Source organism: Microcebus murinus, chromosome 2, assembly GCF_040939455.1.
Source record: "Microcebus murinus isolate Inina chromosome 2, M.murinus_Inina_mat1.0, whole genome shotgun sequence".
Taxonomy (NCBI): domain Eukaryota; kingdom Metazoa; phylum Chordata; class Mammalia; order Primates; family Cheirogaleidae; genus Microcebus; species Microcebus murinus.
This window is the reverse complement of record NC_134105.1, coordinates 92,140,293-92,157,383: the sequence shown is the minus strand read 5'-3', so window position 1 is coordinate 92,157,383 and position 17,091 is coordinate 92,140,293. Positions and strand designations below refer to the sequence as shown.

At 33.1% G+C, this 17,091-nt stretch overlaps 1 protein-coding gene, 1 long non-coding RNA gene and 1 other non-coding gene across 7 annotated transcripts in view; 1 reads left to right on the top strand and 2 right to left on the bottom strand.

Moving 5' to 3' along the window:
• Positions 1 to 15,885, top strand: part of PTPN22 (protein tyrosine phosphatase non-receptor type 22) — a 58,223-nt gene extending 42,338 nt beyond the window's left edge. For both annotated transcript variants that reach the window (XM_075999997.1, XM_012778433.2), the window contains exons 14-21: positions 245 to 328; positions 478 to 608; positions 2,280 to 2,307; positions 4,483 to 4,566; positions 5,208 to 5,323; positions 7,534 to 7,564; positions 12,310 to 12,387; positions 15,441 to 15,885. In XM_075999997.1, the coding sequence (XP_075856112.1) occupies positions 245 to 328; positions 478 to 608; positions 2,280 to 2,307; positions 4,483 to 4,566; positions 5,208 to 5,323; positions 7,534 to 7,564; positions 12,310 to 12,387; positions 15,441 to 15,505 (617 nt within the window). In that variant the 3' untranslated portion in view covers positions 15,506 to 15,885. The remainder of the gene's footprint in view (positions 1 to 244; positions 329 to 477; positions 609 to 2,279; positions 2,308 to 4,482; positions 4,567 to 5,207; positions 5,324 to 7,533; positions 7,565 to 12,309; positions 12,388 to 15,440) is intronic.
• Positions 1 to 17,091, bottom strand: part of LOC105878734 (uncharacterized) — an 84,670-nt gene that overhangs the window by 66,980 nt on the left and 599 nt on the right. For 2 of the 4 annotated variants that reach the window (XR_012918134.1, XR_012918135.1), the window contains exon 2: positions 4,928 to 15,973. This is a non-coding gene — a long non-coding RNA (uncharacterized LOC105878734). Of the gene's footprint in view, positions 1 to 4,418; positions 4,643 to 4,927; positions 15,974 to 17,091 lie in introns of those variants that run through there. The other 2 variants (XR_012918137.1, XR_012918136.1) reach the window with 2 other exon arrangements.
• Positions 2,654 to 2,760, bottom strand: LOC142869706 (U6 spliceosomal RNA). The gene has a single exon (XR_012918280.1). It is a non-coding gene; the product is annotated as a U6 spliceosomal RNA (small nuclear RNA).

Here is a 17,091-nt window from a genome sequence, read left to right as displayed (position 1 = left end):
AGGATCCCTTGAGTATAGGAGTTTGAGCCTGCTGTGAGCTAGGTTGACTCCATGGCACTCTAGCCCTGGCAACAGAGCGAGACTCTGTCTCAAAAAAAAAAAAAAAAAAAATATATATATATATATATATATATATATACATAAATTCTGTTATATTTCTATTTAATATTAGATTGGAATATAAGAATTTCCTTTGGATTATTCTAATTAACAACTGTGATTATATTTCTGACATTTTGGATAGCAACTTCTCCAAGGATAGATGATGAAATTCCCCCTCCACTTCCTGAACGGACACCTGAATCATTTATTGTGGTAGAGGAAGCTGGTGAGTACAGTTTATGAATAAAATAAGGTGTGGATTAACTAGATTACTTCTCAGGTTCTTTCAATGTTTTATGTGTTATTTGCTGAGCAACATTTGATTTCTAAAAGAATACCACTCCTAAGAATTAGACCATATTCACTTTCTTCCAGGAGAATTCTCATCAAGTGTTCCCAAATCCTCGTCCTTGGCTGTCAAGGTAAAAATTGGAACATCACTAGAATGGAGTGGAACACCTGAACCAAAGACATTTGATGACTCCGTGAGACTTAGACCAAGCAAGGTCAATAACTTTTTTTCTGACTCTCATTTGGATTCAACAAAGTTCTACTGTTGCATTTTTAGCACCTATCATTCAATAACTATTAAGCAGATACTAAATATAAAACAATGTGCTAGAGGATGTGGGGGATAAAAAAGATGTATAAGTCACAATTCTTGCCTATAAGAAACTTATAGTCTAGTAGTAGAGATAAAGGATGTGTACCTAAGTCTTTATTTTTGCCTGTATTTATTATAACAAGGCAAATATGATCAATGCCATATAAGGGGTAAAGAGTTTCAGAAGTGTGGGAGATCATGGGTTGGAAGTGATCAAGGAAGATTTAGTGAAAGAGAAAACATTTGAGCTGATTCCTGAAGGATAGTTAAGGCAAAAATAAATGTTTCATATATTTGGTAGGCTTTATCATGAATGGCAGATATGCATATTATTTAAGATAAATCTTTTGGAATAATGTTTCCTGCTTCTGGAAGAAAAATCTACATTTCAAACAGTGTTATGTATTTCTATATGTTCTGTGAACCAATTATCTTAAAATTTCAGATATCAGCAAAGCAGTTAAAAAACATTTAAAAGTTCCTACAATGAAATGCTGGTAGGCAAATATTCTCTACCTTTTAAATTACAATTTTAACGTACTAGTAATTGTTAGTATTATTAATAATATGCACACATATAATGGTCTTTATTTATTTTTGAGATAGGTTCTTGCTCTGTTGCCCAGGCTAGAGTACAGTGGTATGATCATAGCTCACAGCAACCTCAAACTCCTGGGCTCAAGTGATCCTCCTGTCTCAGCCTCCCGAGTAGGTAGGCTGATAGGTGCAGGCCACCACACCTGCCTATTTTTTTCCTTTTTTTTCTTGTAGAGACAAAAGTCTTTCATTATGTTGCCCAGCTAGTCTTGAACTCCTAGGCTCAAGCGATCCTCTGGCCTCAGACTCCCAAAGTGTTAGGATTACCGGCATAAGCCTAATGGTTTTCATTTTAACAACTCTGAGAGCAAAAAGCAACCACTCTTTTTCTAATGTCATGAAATAACTTCAATTTCAACAACTTATCTCTACTTCAATTTTCAGGGAAATGTTCTAAGTAGGAAAGAAATAAGTCAGAAGGGGAATGATTCAGGACTAATTACCATGGGATATAAAAACCACCATTAAGAGTTAAGGATGCCACAGATGGGAGCCTTGGCTCACACCTGTAATCTTAGCACTCTGGGAGGCCGGTGGATCCTTCGAGGTAAGGAGTTCGAAACTAACCTGAGCGAGACCCCATCTTTACCAAAAATAGAAAGAAATTAATTGACCAACTAAAAATATATATACAAAAAATTAGCCGGGCATGGTGGTGCATGCCTGTAGTCCCAGCTACTCGGGAGGCTGAGGCAGAAGGATTGCTTGAGCCCAGGAGACTGAGGTTGCTGTGAGCCAGGCTGACGCCACTGTACTCACTCTAGCCTGGGCAACAAAGTGAGACTCTGCCTCAAAAAAAAAAAAAAAAAAGAGTTAAGGATGCTTTTTGTAATTCAGCACACTTATGAATTAGGAAAATAGAGTTTACATTTTGTAACTATCTCTATAGGAATATGAAATATAATTTCAAAAGTGCCACTTTCTGCTTTGAATTTGTATAAATATTCTTTCACTTTCTTTTTCTTTTTTCTTCTAGAGTGTAAAATTCCGGAGTTCCAAATCAGGTAAAAATTTCTCTTGACCTTAGATGACATTCAGCCCTAAAAATTTGTACTCTAAGAATGGCTCATTCAATTTAGAGTAATTCACCTCAGGAGGGTCCTTGGTTCCCATAATAGTTTCTGCTATTTATTGATTTACTTCCAGGTTTCCCAGACTAGGAATTTTGTTTTGTGAAAGGCAAGGAGAAGACAGATTTTAGAATCTGCTCCTTAATATATAACCATTTAAAAATTATTTCAGATAGGATCTTTTAAAATTTTGCATCATTTCCATTATATAGGTTTTACCATTGTTAACAGTGAGATTCTAGAAAATCATTTCTGGCCACTTAGTTCAATTTTTTTTTTTTTAAATATGGAACGCTTCATGAATTTGCGTGTCATCCTTGTGCAGGAGCCATGCTAATCTTCTCTGTATAGTTCCAATTTTAGTATATGTGCTGCTGAAGCGAGCATGCCACTTAGTTCTTTAATTTGCCATTGCTTCTTCAGTACTTTCCTGAGATTTGTTTGTTTTATACATTGAATAACAACAACAGCTAACATGTACTGGGCATTTATTAGGTACTTTGCATACATTATCACAGGTGGAAGTTGCCCTTAACATATTCATTCATATTGTATTATTCAAACATATAAATAGGTAATATAACATAGAAGTTAAAAAAAATGGGCTTTGGGGTCAGATAGGCTGTAATTTCAAATCCCCAGTCTACCAAAAATTATCAAAATACATAACCTTGGTTAAATTACATACTTTCTCTAGTTATCTATTTTTCTTATTTGTAAAAGGAGTAGAATGGAACCCCTTAGAGGATTTTTATGAGGATTACGTGAGATAATGCATATAAAGCTTTTAGCACAGTGCTTGTCAAATAATAAGTCCTCATTAAATATTACCTATTATAATTTTTATTAATCATTAAATGAGCATTTACTAAGTAAGTTCTGTGTACCTTACACAGTGTTAGAATCATCAGGATATATGAGTACTACTTAATGCTTATATTGCCTAGCAATTTAGATTTAATGCAGTAAGTGTTATGCATTGTGGGTTATTATCAGGAGAGTATTAAGATGAAATGGTATTTTAGGAAGATATCTGCCAGGATATCATTAACTAACAGCTTTAATTCTTAAAATATCTCCTAACACCAAACTGGAAGATGATAAACTATTAACGCTTAAGAGTAGTTATCAAATATTTATTAAATGCTTACTGTCTGCCAGTTATTGAATTAGGTGCTAGAAATAAGTACTATACTTTTGTATACTGCCCATCATATAAGAAATAAATAAGAAAACGTATTTATAGACAAATTCTAAGGCCTACAAAACCACAATGACCAATGATAGGTGAGACTTTAGCACTTAACTGCATTTTTGTTTTTAAAAGGTATTAATATGTAATAATACTCAGCACTGTAAAATGAGACATTTATGTCACTAGATCACCATGTGTATCTTTAGAAGTTTACATTGTAGGAAAATAGCTCTGTTAATTAAGATTCTTTATTAGAAAAAATTTCAAACATACATTTTAAACCTACCATAATAGCATTATCATACCAATAAAATTAATAATAATTCCTTAATAGCATCTAATATCGAGACTGTGTTCAATTTTCTTCAATTGTCTCAAAAATGTTTTTTAACAGTTGGTTTATTTGAATTTAGATTCAACGTCTACACATTGCATTTGGTTTATATGTTTAAGTAATTTTAAATCTGTCTTTTAAAATCTGTAACAGTTCTCCTTTTTAATATCTTCTCATGCCATTTATTTGTTGAAGAGAGTGGATCATTTGTCTTAAAGGCTGCTTAACATTCTGGATTTGGCTAATTGTAACCTCATGGTTTCATTTAACATGTTCTTCTATCCCCAGGATTTCATGTAAAATGGTAGTTAGATCTAGAAGCTTGACTAAATTCAGTTTCAATGTCTTTGGAAGAATATTTCTGAAGTAAGCTATAAGTTTTGGATGAGTCATACACTCATTTGCTAAAGAGACAGGAGAACAAAGTTCTAGAGGCTCCAGTCACTGTTCAGATAATTTTTATTTGGTGGTTAAGATTGATTAATTGAAAAAATTACAGAAAGCCAAAAAGGATCATGACTTATAACTTTTTAATTGATAGATTTCTTTGCTTTGTTGTATACTTTTTTTAAAATCACAGATCTACATCAAGATCGTTCTTCTTCCCCCCCACCTCCACTCCCAGAAAGAACTCTAGAGTCCTTCTTTCTTGCTGATGAAGATTGTAAGTAGCAGTATTTTCTCTCCAAAAAAAAAGTTACAAAAATGAGAAAGTTAAAAGATTAGCAGTAAAGTAGGACCTAAATGGAAAAAGTACAAAGAATGATCAAATAAGAGTACATTTAAAAAGCCCATAATGTTCTCCAGAAATAATAGGCAATTAAAAAAATTAAAAACAAAAGCCCAGAATATGTAGTAAAAAATGCCTAAAAAAGCCAAGCTAAGACCAGGCATGGTGGCTCATGCCTATAATCCCAGCACTTTGGGAGGCTGAGGTGGGAGGATCACCTGAGGTCAGGAGATCATGACCAATCTAGGCAACATAGTGAGACCCCCCTCTCGACAAAAATATTTTTAAAAATTACCTTGAGCCCAGGAGTTCCAGGTTACAGGCAGCTATGATTATACCACTGCACTCCATCCGGCCTGGGCAACAGAGTGAGACCTTGTCAGAAAGAAAGACAGAAAGAAAGAAAGACAGAAAGAAAGAAAGACAGAAAGAAAGACAGACAGAAAGAAAGAAAGAAAGAAAGGAAGAAAGAAAGAAAAAAGAAAGCCAAGCATTACTGAATATATATCTATATATAACCCATAGGCTTAAGAAGCTATACCACAAAATTCTTTTTCTCCTTGTTTTTTTTAAAGGTATGCAGGCCCAATCTATAGAAACATATTGTACTAGTTATCCTGACACCATGGAAAATTCAACATCTTCAAAACAGACATTGAAGACTCCTGGAAAAAATTTCACAAGAAGTAAGGTAAAGAAGATAGCTGGGTTCATTCACATGGTAACAGCAAATGAAACAAAAGAAGAGAAGATGGGAGTTTTATAAAACAAGCCAGAGATTTTCCATTTTTGAAGGTTTCCCCGTCCCCAGCATTAAGAAGAAAAATTAGAGTAAATATCTTTACTAAAACTGTTAATTTCACAACAATAAAAATTAATGGAAGGAAACCACAAAGGAGAAAAAAATACAACTTAGTTAAGGACTTATTTCTCCCTAAGGTTGATTTAAAAATTTGAAAGATGCCCAATACAACTATCAATGTGTTTATTCATGGAACTAGAGAGTCTTGATTCCAAAGTTCATATGAGGTAGGGGAGGAGAAAGAATAACCAGAAAACTGCAAATAAATAAATGAATAAATAGATAAAAATAAAGCAAAAAATAGAAAAATTTGCTGAGTGTGGTTGTGTGCTGTAATACCAACTACTCATAGGGCTGAGGCAGGAGGATGGGTTGAGCCCAGGAGTTGGAGGTTGCAGTGAGCTATGATCATAACATTCCACTCTAGCCTGGGTGACAGAGACCCTGTCTCAAAAAAAAAAAAAAAAACGATAAAGAAAAATAAATAAATAAATAAAAGACAAAAAACAAATTGGAAAAGAAATCTGCAACTAACATCATAGAAAACGGGTTATTTCTTTAATATACAAAGAGCTCTTAAAAATTCATAGAAAATAATAACCTTAAAATAAAAATGGGCAAAAATATATGATCAGAGTTCATATATTTATATTTCAAAGAGTTTATGATCATGTAGTTCAAAGAAAATAAATGACTATGGTCTGCCCTTTAAACATTTGATATGTTCAACCTCATTCATAATAAGAGAAATACAAATTAAAACCACAATGATATATTGTTTTTCATCTACCAGAATGGCAAATTCCAAAAGTTTGAGTATGCTCTCTGTTAGGGAGACTATGGGGAAATAAACACACCCCATATTGTTGTTGGGAATGTCAAATGGTACAACTTCTATGGAGGGCAATTTAGCAATATCAAAATTATAATGTATATATCCTTTAATGCAACAATTTCACTAAGTGAAATTTATCCTACAAATATGCTTGTACACATATGAAATGACATGTATACCAGGTATTCACCACAGCATTATTTATAAGAGCATATGACTAGAAACAACATTTATCATTAGGGGAACTAAGTTAAGTCATAAACCATGGTATAGCCATACAATAGAATGCCATGCAGCTAAAAACAAAAATGAGGATTCTCTCAATATATTTATATATAATTTATTAAATTTTGCTTAAAAGGGGAAAATATGATCTATATGTATATTTACTTATATATTCATAAGTAACTCAGGAAGGATACATAAGAAACTAACAGTAGTTAACTACAGGGAAAGGGTTCTAAACTGGGTAGAGGAAAACAAGGATATGAGTATTTTTGCTAGGATTTTTAAAATTGTAAATTAATTATTTTTTTAAATACCTAAAAATGTATTAAATATCTATTTATATAAGAGTACATTTCTGTCTGGTGTTAGGAAAATAGAAATGTCATCAAGGACATCTATCTGCCCTTGAAAAGAGTATAGTTAATCTGTTGGAACAGTACACCTCTATAAGAAACAACATGAAAATTATCAAGAAGAATAAAATACCATGAAGCAGATTAAAAACAAGTATGCCAAGCAAGTGTGGAGTAAAGAAGAAATTTGGGTAGGTTTCTTGAAGAAATAAGTTAGAAATTCCACCATCAAGAAGGCAGAAGACATGGGTTTGCTGAGAGAAGGGAGAAGGAAGTATCATGGCTAACAGTATGGAAGTGGGCCTTAGTAAATTTAGTACAGAATACAGTCAGCAAGAATATGAATGGTTACATATTACAGCTATATTCTGAAGCCACTGTGGGTTCTGAAATGGTCCTAATAAAGGAAAGAAGTAGGAACTTTATTTTTCTCCCTTGATATTCTCAAAGCATTATTTCTAAATATATAGTGAGATACTTATATGGGTGGTAAAAATAGCAAGATAAAATCAAGTGGAGATTTTGCACTGAATTAAAAATGGCAAGATGGAAAAATAACTGCATTTTCATGGCTACTTTTAAAGGAATTAATCCTTTTGATTTAAGTCTATGCTTCTACTTGATTAAAGGATTTTGGATTTCACAGGAAAAAACTAACATTTTCCCTTTCTTCATGTTTGTAGAGTTTCAAAATTTTGCAAAACATGAAAAAGAGTAAGTTATATGTTTCTTATATTACTTTCATAATTATATAACTTTTCTTTATATAACCACTCTGTAAAAAATTAACAATATTTTTCCTAAGCAGAGCCCCTCTAGTATCCTATGGGTCAGAACACTCGCCCCTGAGCCTTGTACATTGTACTAGACTGCACAGTGCTAATATTGGGCAGGGATTAGAGGGATGGAAAAATTTTTGTTTAACAGACATAAATAATAATTAGTACAATGTTCCTAACCATCCTAAGATGCTGCCATACATGTATTATTTAAAATTCCTAGCAGTCTAACCTCAGATGTATTTTCTTTGAAAATAGTCACAGCAAAGCATATTGTGAAACAAATGTGTTGTGACTTCATGAAATAAGCAAAGCATTGACACATTTCCATTTTTACCAAGTATTATTAGCAATAAGTCTGTTGCTTACTATTTTTGCTTTATTATAATGAAAATAAAGCCCATAGACTCCTGAAACTGTGAGAATTTATCTTAGAAATCCTTATTTACAAATATAAAATATATAAAACATGGTGCTACACTTTTTAAAATTTTGATTCATTGGGTTAATCACAAAGGACTAAATAGTTACTTTAAGTAATATTGGTGCTATAGGGAGGGACAAAGAGCATTGAGAAAATCTGATTTAAGGTATAGTCTAAGTAAGAAGGTTTATAGTGGAATCTTACCTTTTCCTTTTGGGTTTTCACTCTATCTCCCTATCCATAAACTCCAGATTCTTGAGCTAGTTTGCTATCATTGCTATCCTACCTGATCTCTGAAATGAACTGATTTCTCATTCATAATGGCTAGAGTATGGTTGGAAAATATACCCTTTCTCCTAAATTTATTCAAAAGAGAATTTAAACATTTCAAAAGGAAACTATGGCGGGAAACAGGGGAAATAAAATAGCCAAAAAGCAAAGAAATGAGTGATTTGAATAGCCAGCCAAAGACTGGTTTGATCAGTTTAGCTTATGAAACACTGTGTTCTTTCTCTAGCTCCAACTCTGTCTGAGGATATCAAACAAAGAAATAGAAACTTCAGGTAGATTTAGATTGGCATAGCTTTGAGATATGGTGGTGCTCTCAGAGACAGTCTTATTCTAAGTAAATGCTTCCAGGTCATTCTTTGGATCTAAGCTGTGCTGTATTTCTATTTTTCAGTTATCTTGATCCTCTGGTCTTTTTCCTTTAAATGAAGAAGGGCATCTAGTCTCCAAAATTGATCCTGAAGCTTTAGACTTATCTATCTGCCTGTACTTCATCTGTCTCCTCTACCTCTTATAGATGGTTTACAACTCCAGAATTCCCTTTGTTCTCCCCTTAGCCTGAATCTCTTACTGGTCTATAGTTAAAGCTGGTCCTACTTTTAATGAAATTAGGATTCTTCATCTGTTATTTATTTATTTATTTATGATAATGAGTTTAAGGTTTAAGATAATGAGTTTATCTTACATTGATTTTATAGCTGAGGCTGGTTTGGGTTTGAGATATGTGAGTAACATATGGTATGGGCTTTCACCTGTTTATATCCTCTGCTATTTCCTTCTTCACTGTTTCATAGTTCTTCTTGTAGAGGTCTTTTACCTCCTTAGTTAAATATATTTCTAGGTACTTTATTTTCATTGTTGCTATTTTGAAGGGAATTGAGTATTTTGATTTAGTTCTCACTTCGACTGTTATTGGCGTATATGAATGCCTCTGATTTGTGTGTATTGATTTTGTATCCTAGACTTTACTGAATTCATTTATCAATTCAAGGAGTCTCTTGGTTGAATCCTTGGGTTTTCTAGATATATCATATCATCAGCAAAGAGTGAGAGTTTGATCTCCTCTGCTCCCATTTGGATGCCCTTAATTCCGCTCTCTTGTCTGATTGCTATAGCAAAGACTTCCAGCACTATGTTGAACAGAAGTGGAAATAGTGGGTAACCTTGCCTTATTCCAGTTCTAAGTGGGAATGCTTTCAATTTTTCCCCATTCAGTATGATGTTGGCTGTGAGTTTGTCATATATGGCTTGTATCATTTTTAGGTAAGCCCCGTCTATGCCTATTTTGTTAAGTGTTCTTATCATAAAAGGGGGTTGAATTTTGTCAAATGCCTTTTCTACATCTATTGAGAGGATCATATGGTCTTTGTTTTTGCTTCTGTTTATGTGGTGTTCATCTGTTATTTTAAGCTAGCATCTAAGCCTAGTTAGTGTTTTTCATTCATTCAATCAAACAATCAATCAATCAAGCAATATTTGGTTAGTGCCTCCTGTGTGCCAGGCAAAGTATGGGGAGAGTATTCCAGATAGTGGGGAAAAAAACCTCTGAAGTGTGAGAATTTGTTGTGTTGTAGGAACTGAAAAAAAGCCATCAGAGCTGCAGGGTAGTAAGTAAAGAGGAGACAGAAGTAAGGTGAGGCTGGAAAGATGAGGGAGGAGTAGTCAGATTCTTATGGGTCATGTTAACCACTTTGGTACGAGTGTCGACTATAGCCAATAGCCACAGATGAACGCGCATAGCCAAGCGTCAACTGTAGCCGACAGCCGTGATGTGAAGGCGCACAGCTGAGTGTCGACTTTAGTCTATAAGTTTGAATTGACTTTTCTAATTTTTCATTTATCAAAATAAAATTGTGAACATTTAAAAATAACGTAATAAAAACATATATGTATATGTTACCTATTCTGATTTACGTTACAAGTAAAGCTGCCTGTAAAATAAAACAAGCTTTCAGTGCTTTAAAGCTTTCCTCATCAAGCACAAAACAGATTTGTTGTCAATGCACAGCACAAACTATTGTGCAGACTATGAGTGCTGGCTGTGGGCAAGGTTTTGCGGCCGGTGAGCGCCATATCAAAGTGGTTAAATAGTTTAGAGTTTATTCTAAGTGCAATGGGAAGCTATAAAAAGGTTTTAGGCAGAGATGTTACATGCCCCATTTTTTTTTTTTTTTAAAAAGATCATCTTGGCTGCTGTACGAAGAATGAATTATAGGGTGATAAGAATGGAAGCTGTCAACTATGATGCCTGGTGCCAACTTTTGGTGGGAAACTTTGGAATTGCTCAGAAATCCTTTAGTTGCAAGTGACAGAAAACCCAACTTAAGCTGACTTAAGCAGAAAAGGAGAATTTATTGGCTTGTAACCAAGGGTTCATATGATGGAATCAGAACCTACTCTCTCATTCCATCTGTCAGGTTTGTTTCACTCTGTGTTAGCTCATTGTAGGCAAGCTTTTACCCTGTGAGTTGAGGCTTATGATGGAAAAAAAACAGCCCTTTCCTGGTTTCTCAAGCAACAGTCTGATGACTATTGCTGATTGGGCCTGATTATCTTGGCTTGGTTCACTTGCCAGTCCCCGAAGCAATTATTGCCAGTATATTTAAAGTTCTGATTAGGCAGGATAATGTCACATCTAATATTTAACACTTGTTACATGTAGATACTGACCAATCAGGAATGAGGTAGAATCAGCTCCACTGGAAGTATGGGAACTGAAAATTGGGCAGGGATGGTTTCCCATAGGAAAATTCAAGTTATTTTATCAGAAGAGGGACTGAATGCTAGGCAAGTAGCATAAAAATATCTATGACATGCCAATATGCAAAATAGCAGCTCTTTCTGATATGTATATGTGCAGAATCTTTGCCTCTTTTATAAAAGAAAAATTTCCCTTTGGGATAATTGTTTTCTTTTTGAGGCATGTATACAATTCTCAGCTTATATGCAGTACAGAGATTACTTGTATCTCCTGAACTTTCTTACCTTCATCCACTTTATATTCACATCTCTGTCTTCAGTGTCTAGCTCAATGCTTGGCGTATAGTGGGTATTCAATAAACATGTATTTTAATTAGATTTGATTGAAATTCACTATGTAATCCAGTGATTCATACTCAGGTACCTCCTGGAAGAGAAAGGTGTTTCTTGAAGCCTAGTATTAGGTGTGTATGTGCAAACACATGTATGTAGTTCTCATACTGCATTCTGAAAACACCATCAAAAAAATATTTACTAATTTCTCCCTATTTATATGCTGTTTGTTAGGAAGTTTATACAAATTTGGAATTATCTGTTTTTCACTGCAACATAGTACATGTAAAAAATGTGGAATTTCACTGGATTGTTTTCAAAACTGGGCAGAAACTGATACATGACTATATCAAAGTAGCTACCTGTAAATAACTAAAGTAGCAAAACAAAGCAGTAGCATAACAATGCTTTTGGGGGATTATGGGTCTAAATTAGAATCATCTATAATGTGAAAAAAAGTAGGCTGGAAAGTAGAATGAAGATTATAAGAGGAGAGGAGAGTGTAAGAAAAATCACAAACTTGCCATGAATAAATTAATGTGGAGAACAGATGATTTAAAAATGTACTAAGAGTGATCACAGAGCAAAGTAAGATGAAGTCCAAAGCCAAAATGTGAATCCCTAAAAAAGCTGATTCATAATATATATTTGATCTATCTTATTCCTTTGGCAAGTTTCTTTAGTGTTGGGCTTTACTATACAATCTGTTTGCAAAGAAAATAAATCTTTAAAAAAAGCACACATACAATGAGAAGTCTATAGTGTCAGCTCATTTATAAGCACCTTTATTTTGTTAATATTTGATAGTGATATATTTATTTGGGAGTATTAATTACTGTGGAGGAAATGTTTAAGCTCAACAATTATGCAATCTCACAAACAGTAATCTGAATTTGTTTTTAGTCTTTCCCTTACATTGTTTCTTTTGATTCTAGGTATCTGTAATTCTTCACCGCCAAGCAAGCATGCAGAATCTGTTCAGTCAAATAACTCCAGCTCCTTTCTTAATTTTGGTATGTGTGTTATTTTACAGCAGAGTTTTAACAAAGTATCTAAATTATCCATTTATAATATACAGATACAAATGTAAATATGATTTATGGTTGTATGTATCAGTCCTTATATTTATATTCTTTTTCATGCAATTTATCTTTTTAATTTTAACCTCAGCTACCTTTTAACATCACACATAGAACTAAATTATCTAGCATATGCAAAAAATAAAGCTAAGTAGCCAAATTATTATGTTGGCATATAGTAAATAAATATGACTAGCCAAATGAAGAAATTGAGATGGTATGATATTCTGGTTTGTATCTAAAGCAAAGTTATAAAAAACATGCAAGTGTGATAAAAAGAATTGCAGCTGCTGATATCTAATCTTATAACTCATTCAACAGTAGGAGATGAAGTACAATTCTGACAGCTTAAAGGAATTACTCACCCAGTTGCTCCTAACTATAAGCTATAAATGTAAAATGATAATTTTATATTATTTTAAGCATTCTGTTATTCTATGTGATATATATTCATGGTACTATTTAAAACAGTATCACATACAATCTAATTTTTTGTAAGAAGTACAGCAATTAGTAGTAGGATATTACTACTAAAAATTATTATTAACCAAAAAGCAGACTTTCTGAGAGGGCCTAGGGGACCCCCAGGAGTTAGTCCCTGGAACACACTTTTGAGAATTGCTGCTTAATAGTATTGTGCCTATTTGTACTGTGAAAATTAGGTTGTTGTCACATTCAGATTGCAGGTGGCAAGAGAAGAGAAATATATGGAGGAGGTATGGCCTCTTCTTCTGGTCTTAAGGCACTGGCCTGGAAGTGGCAACATGACTGTCAGCTCACATTCCCTTGAAGAGAACTTAGACATGTGCTATAACTAAATTGCAAGAGAGACTGGGAAATGTAATATTGCTGGGCAGACAGATACAATTGCCTAGATACATTTCTATCTGAGGAAGAAGCAAAGAAAGATTATGGTGGACAGGTAGCAATCTCTGCCTCACCTGGGTTATGGTCACCATGCCGCCTTCACAAAATGTTTAACTAGAATCTCTGGATCTGTTTCTTTAGCCATAAAATTTTCTTTGGCTTTCATTAACTGTAAGGTTTACAATGTTATAATTAAGAAAAAGAAGTTATAAATTTTAGGAAATCATTTAGCTAAAATATCCATTTACATAGAATATTGTATAAAGTGTAAAAAACTATTTTTTCATAGTTTCCTTTGAACATAAATGCTCTCTGCCTCCTTTTCTCTCAGTGATATCTCTTTAGTAATGCAAGGCCCACCCAACTTTACAACAGTCTGTGATCTAATATGAGGATAAAATATTAGAAAGCTGCCTCCATGTTGCTTCCTCTCAAATATGCCTAGATCTGAAGATTTTATATACTTAAAAAGCAACACATTTTTTATTAGCTCCTTTTTTAAAGAAGACTCCTTTTTAAATATAAATTGTAAGATGATATTATTCAAAACAGCATTATTCAAATAATAATCTTTTTCATTCATATTCATTGAATGAAAAAAATTATGATTTAGGTTTATTTTCCTAGTTGGCCCACATGTAAAAAAAGGTAACTCACAATTGTTCTAAACTATTGAGACTTGACTAATACCAGAGACAATATAGGTATTCCTAAAGTTTTATATACTCAGTACCTACATATGTCCTTACTTCTATTCCCTGTCCACTAGGGTTATAATCAAGCTATCTGCACTGATGGGATGATTTTGACTGTTATGTGAGATCATTTAATCTGAAGTATTCCTTCTATCTTCTTTCTCACCACTTAGAGGAGTAAAATGTACATGAACTAGGCTGTACCACCCCTCCCTCAATTTTTTTTATCACCACCATTAATAAATTTAATTTTAGTGGTTTTTATGAAAAAATCTTCCTTTCCCCTTCCCTACTATCCTCCTTCAGTTCTGGTACAGTTTTTTAGGTTCAGATTTAAGCAACATTTGAGTAGTTACTATGTGTCAGGCATTGTACTGGATACTTTTAAAACAAATATCTCATTTGATCCTTATATCAGTTCTTTAAGGTAGATAATATATTTTATAAGATTAATGAAATTAAAGGTTTAGGAATATCTGAGTTTCCCACTCTCTGGTCTTCCTCTGTATACCTTTCATTTCTTTATTTAAGCCCCTAAAGTTGCTAAGTGTAAGATACTGTGAAAATACATTGTCATCAAAGAAAAGTCCTATGTTGCTTAAGTCTGCAGTCTCCAAGCCCTAGAGCCATGGACCAGTATCAGTCTGTGGCTTGTTAGGGACTGGACTGCAGAGCTCCACCCACCCACGCCCTGGGATCCGTGGAAAAACTGTCTTCCATGAAACCAGTCCCTGGTGCCAAAAAGGTTGGACGCTGGCTTAAGTGATTAAAACAAAAAAACTCCACCAGTGTCATCAATCTGTAAATCTTTTGACAGCATTCAGAAATAGCCTTCATTAATTGTAAAAAATTTCCTCATCCTCCTTCTTTGGGGTGGGTGTGCAGGTCCAAGTTTGAGGAAGAAAGATAAATAAAAATGATTACTTAACTACTTAGTTTTTCAGAATTTCTCATTATTTTTTCTAAGCTTTTCAAATATGCTCTCTCAGTAAATTGATGGCTTTCTGGGCTGAAGTAGAGGTATAACTGAGTTTAATACAATAATTTTGCAAGTAATAGTGCTTATTTTTGTGAAATTGAAATTTCCCAGCTTTGTTTTTTTGATGGACAGGTGGTGGGTAAAGAAAACCATAAATAAATGATATTATATATTGAATTACCAAAGGCTATCATAATCTGGGTTCTTTGTCCTATTATTATTACCATTATTAAATTTTTAAGTGCTCTATAAACTTAAACTATTATCATTTAAGCTTTAAATTACTATAATGTCTTTATAATCTATTACTAAATTGATCAAAGATGCTGCCTAACCTTTTTTAAAAATCCATGTATTTGCATATATTAAAATATACTCTAAAATCCAAGTATTCATTTTTATATAAAAAACTTTCTCTTTTCATTCAAATTTCTTTTTGTTTCCAGGTTTTGCGAATCGTTTTTCAAAACCCAAAGGACCAAGAAACCCACCACCATCTTGGAATATTTAATATAACTCTGGATTTATAATATAGGCTGCAAGTGCATCTGCAAATAAAACTACTAGAATACTGCTAGTTAAAATAAGTATTCTATATTCATAATATCAATAATGAAGATATGATAATGTGATAATAGCTTTTGAAAGAAAAGTAATATGCAAATACGTGTCAGAAGTTTTGTATTTTCATATTATTTACATTGGATTGGAAACTACAAATAAAAGTTTGTCACTTGAGCTTATGAAAAGGATGCTATATGAGAAACACTATTTTTTTTTTTAACTTTCAAAGGTTTGTAAGATTTGGATCTCAATTAAATCTCTACATTGTCAAAATTTACTGTACAAAGTTTTAAAAAAAACCTCTTACCTTGTGGTTGCAGTACAAAATTCCTGTTTGTGACAATGACTATTCCCTGGTAGTTATTTTTGACTAAATGGAGTATAACTTGAGCATCTTCTCAAATGCAGGGGGAAACTAGAGCAGTACGAAAAGGAGAAATTATATTTAAGAGAATAAAATATGCAAATCATGGCAGTACTCATTTTTAAATCTAATCCTACTAACAAGATGTTCAACTACATTCCTGATAAGTTTTAACCTACGTTACTCAATTATCATTTCTAGAAAAATAATCAACTATATACAGCAGCTATCTTTTAGTAGCATTTCCTTCATTTAAAAATTTATATCCAACCAATCAGAGATAATTCTAGTTTAAAATAAAGTTTTATGTGATTATGGATCTGCCTTTTAAAAAAATCTATTTCAAATCTAATTTTATGTAGCAAATAAGTTAGTGGGTAATTATTATTACAAAGAATTCAGCCAACTTTCTGTAATGATTTAACATTTTTTTATTAAAAAAAACCAGTACTTTATTTCTAACTTTTAGACACATGTAATATTACTTAAACATAATTTGCTCTGCAATATCTTTCATTCGGAAGCCTAATGATAGGACAAATAGAATGAAATATTCTTAACCTGTCTCTTGCAGTACAGTGTACCCAATAGATGATCAATAAACTTTGTTTTTAAATTAACTTTACTGCAGTAATGTTAGTTTTGGTAATACTTCTCCAGGAACTAGTGGTATCAAATCACTGTAATTTTTTTCTATTTAAAAAAATTTTTTAAATTCTTTTCTTACCCTGGTCTTCTGTATGAAAATCACAGTAATTTTATCTGCTGAGTATATCACTGAATCAATTATTTCCAAATATCTTTATGAAGGACCAAACATAGTAAACGAATCAGAGGTAAGGTCCCGTGCACGGCGCACACCTATATATGGCCTCAGCTACTCACCAGGTCAGCTTGGGCAACACAGTGAGACCCCATCTCTAAAAAAAAATTATGATGATGATAAAAAAATCCTAGGAAAAAGCTAAAGTGAGAAGTGAGGATAAAATTCTAAATGAACTTCTGAGGAGCAAGCATCCTTTAGTGAACAGTGACGATTTTTGAAGTGTTCTCTAGTAAACACGCTTTTCAAACTTAGAAAATCTTACACGTATGATTTGAAAAAAATCTTATTAAAAAATCCTAAACATGGTTGTCCATGTAGGAATATATTCAAAATAAACGCTAGA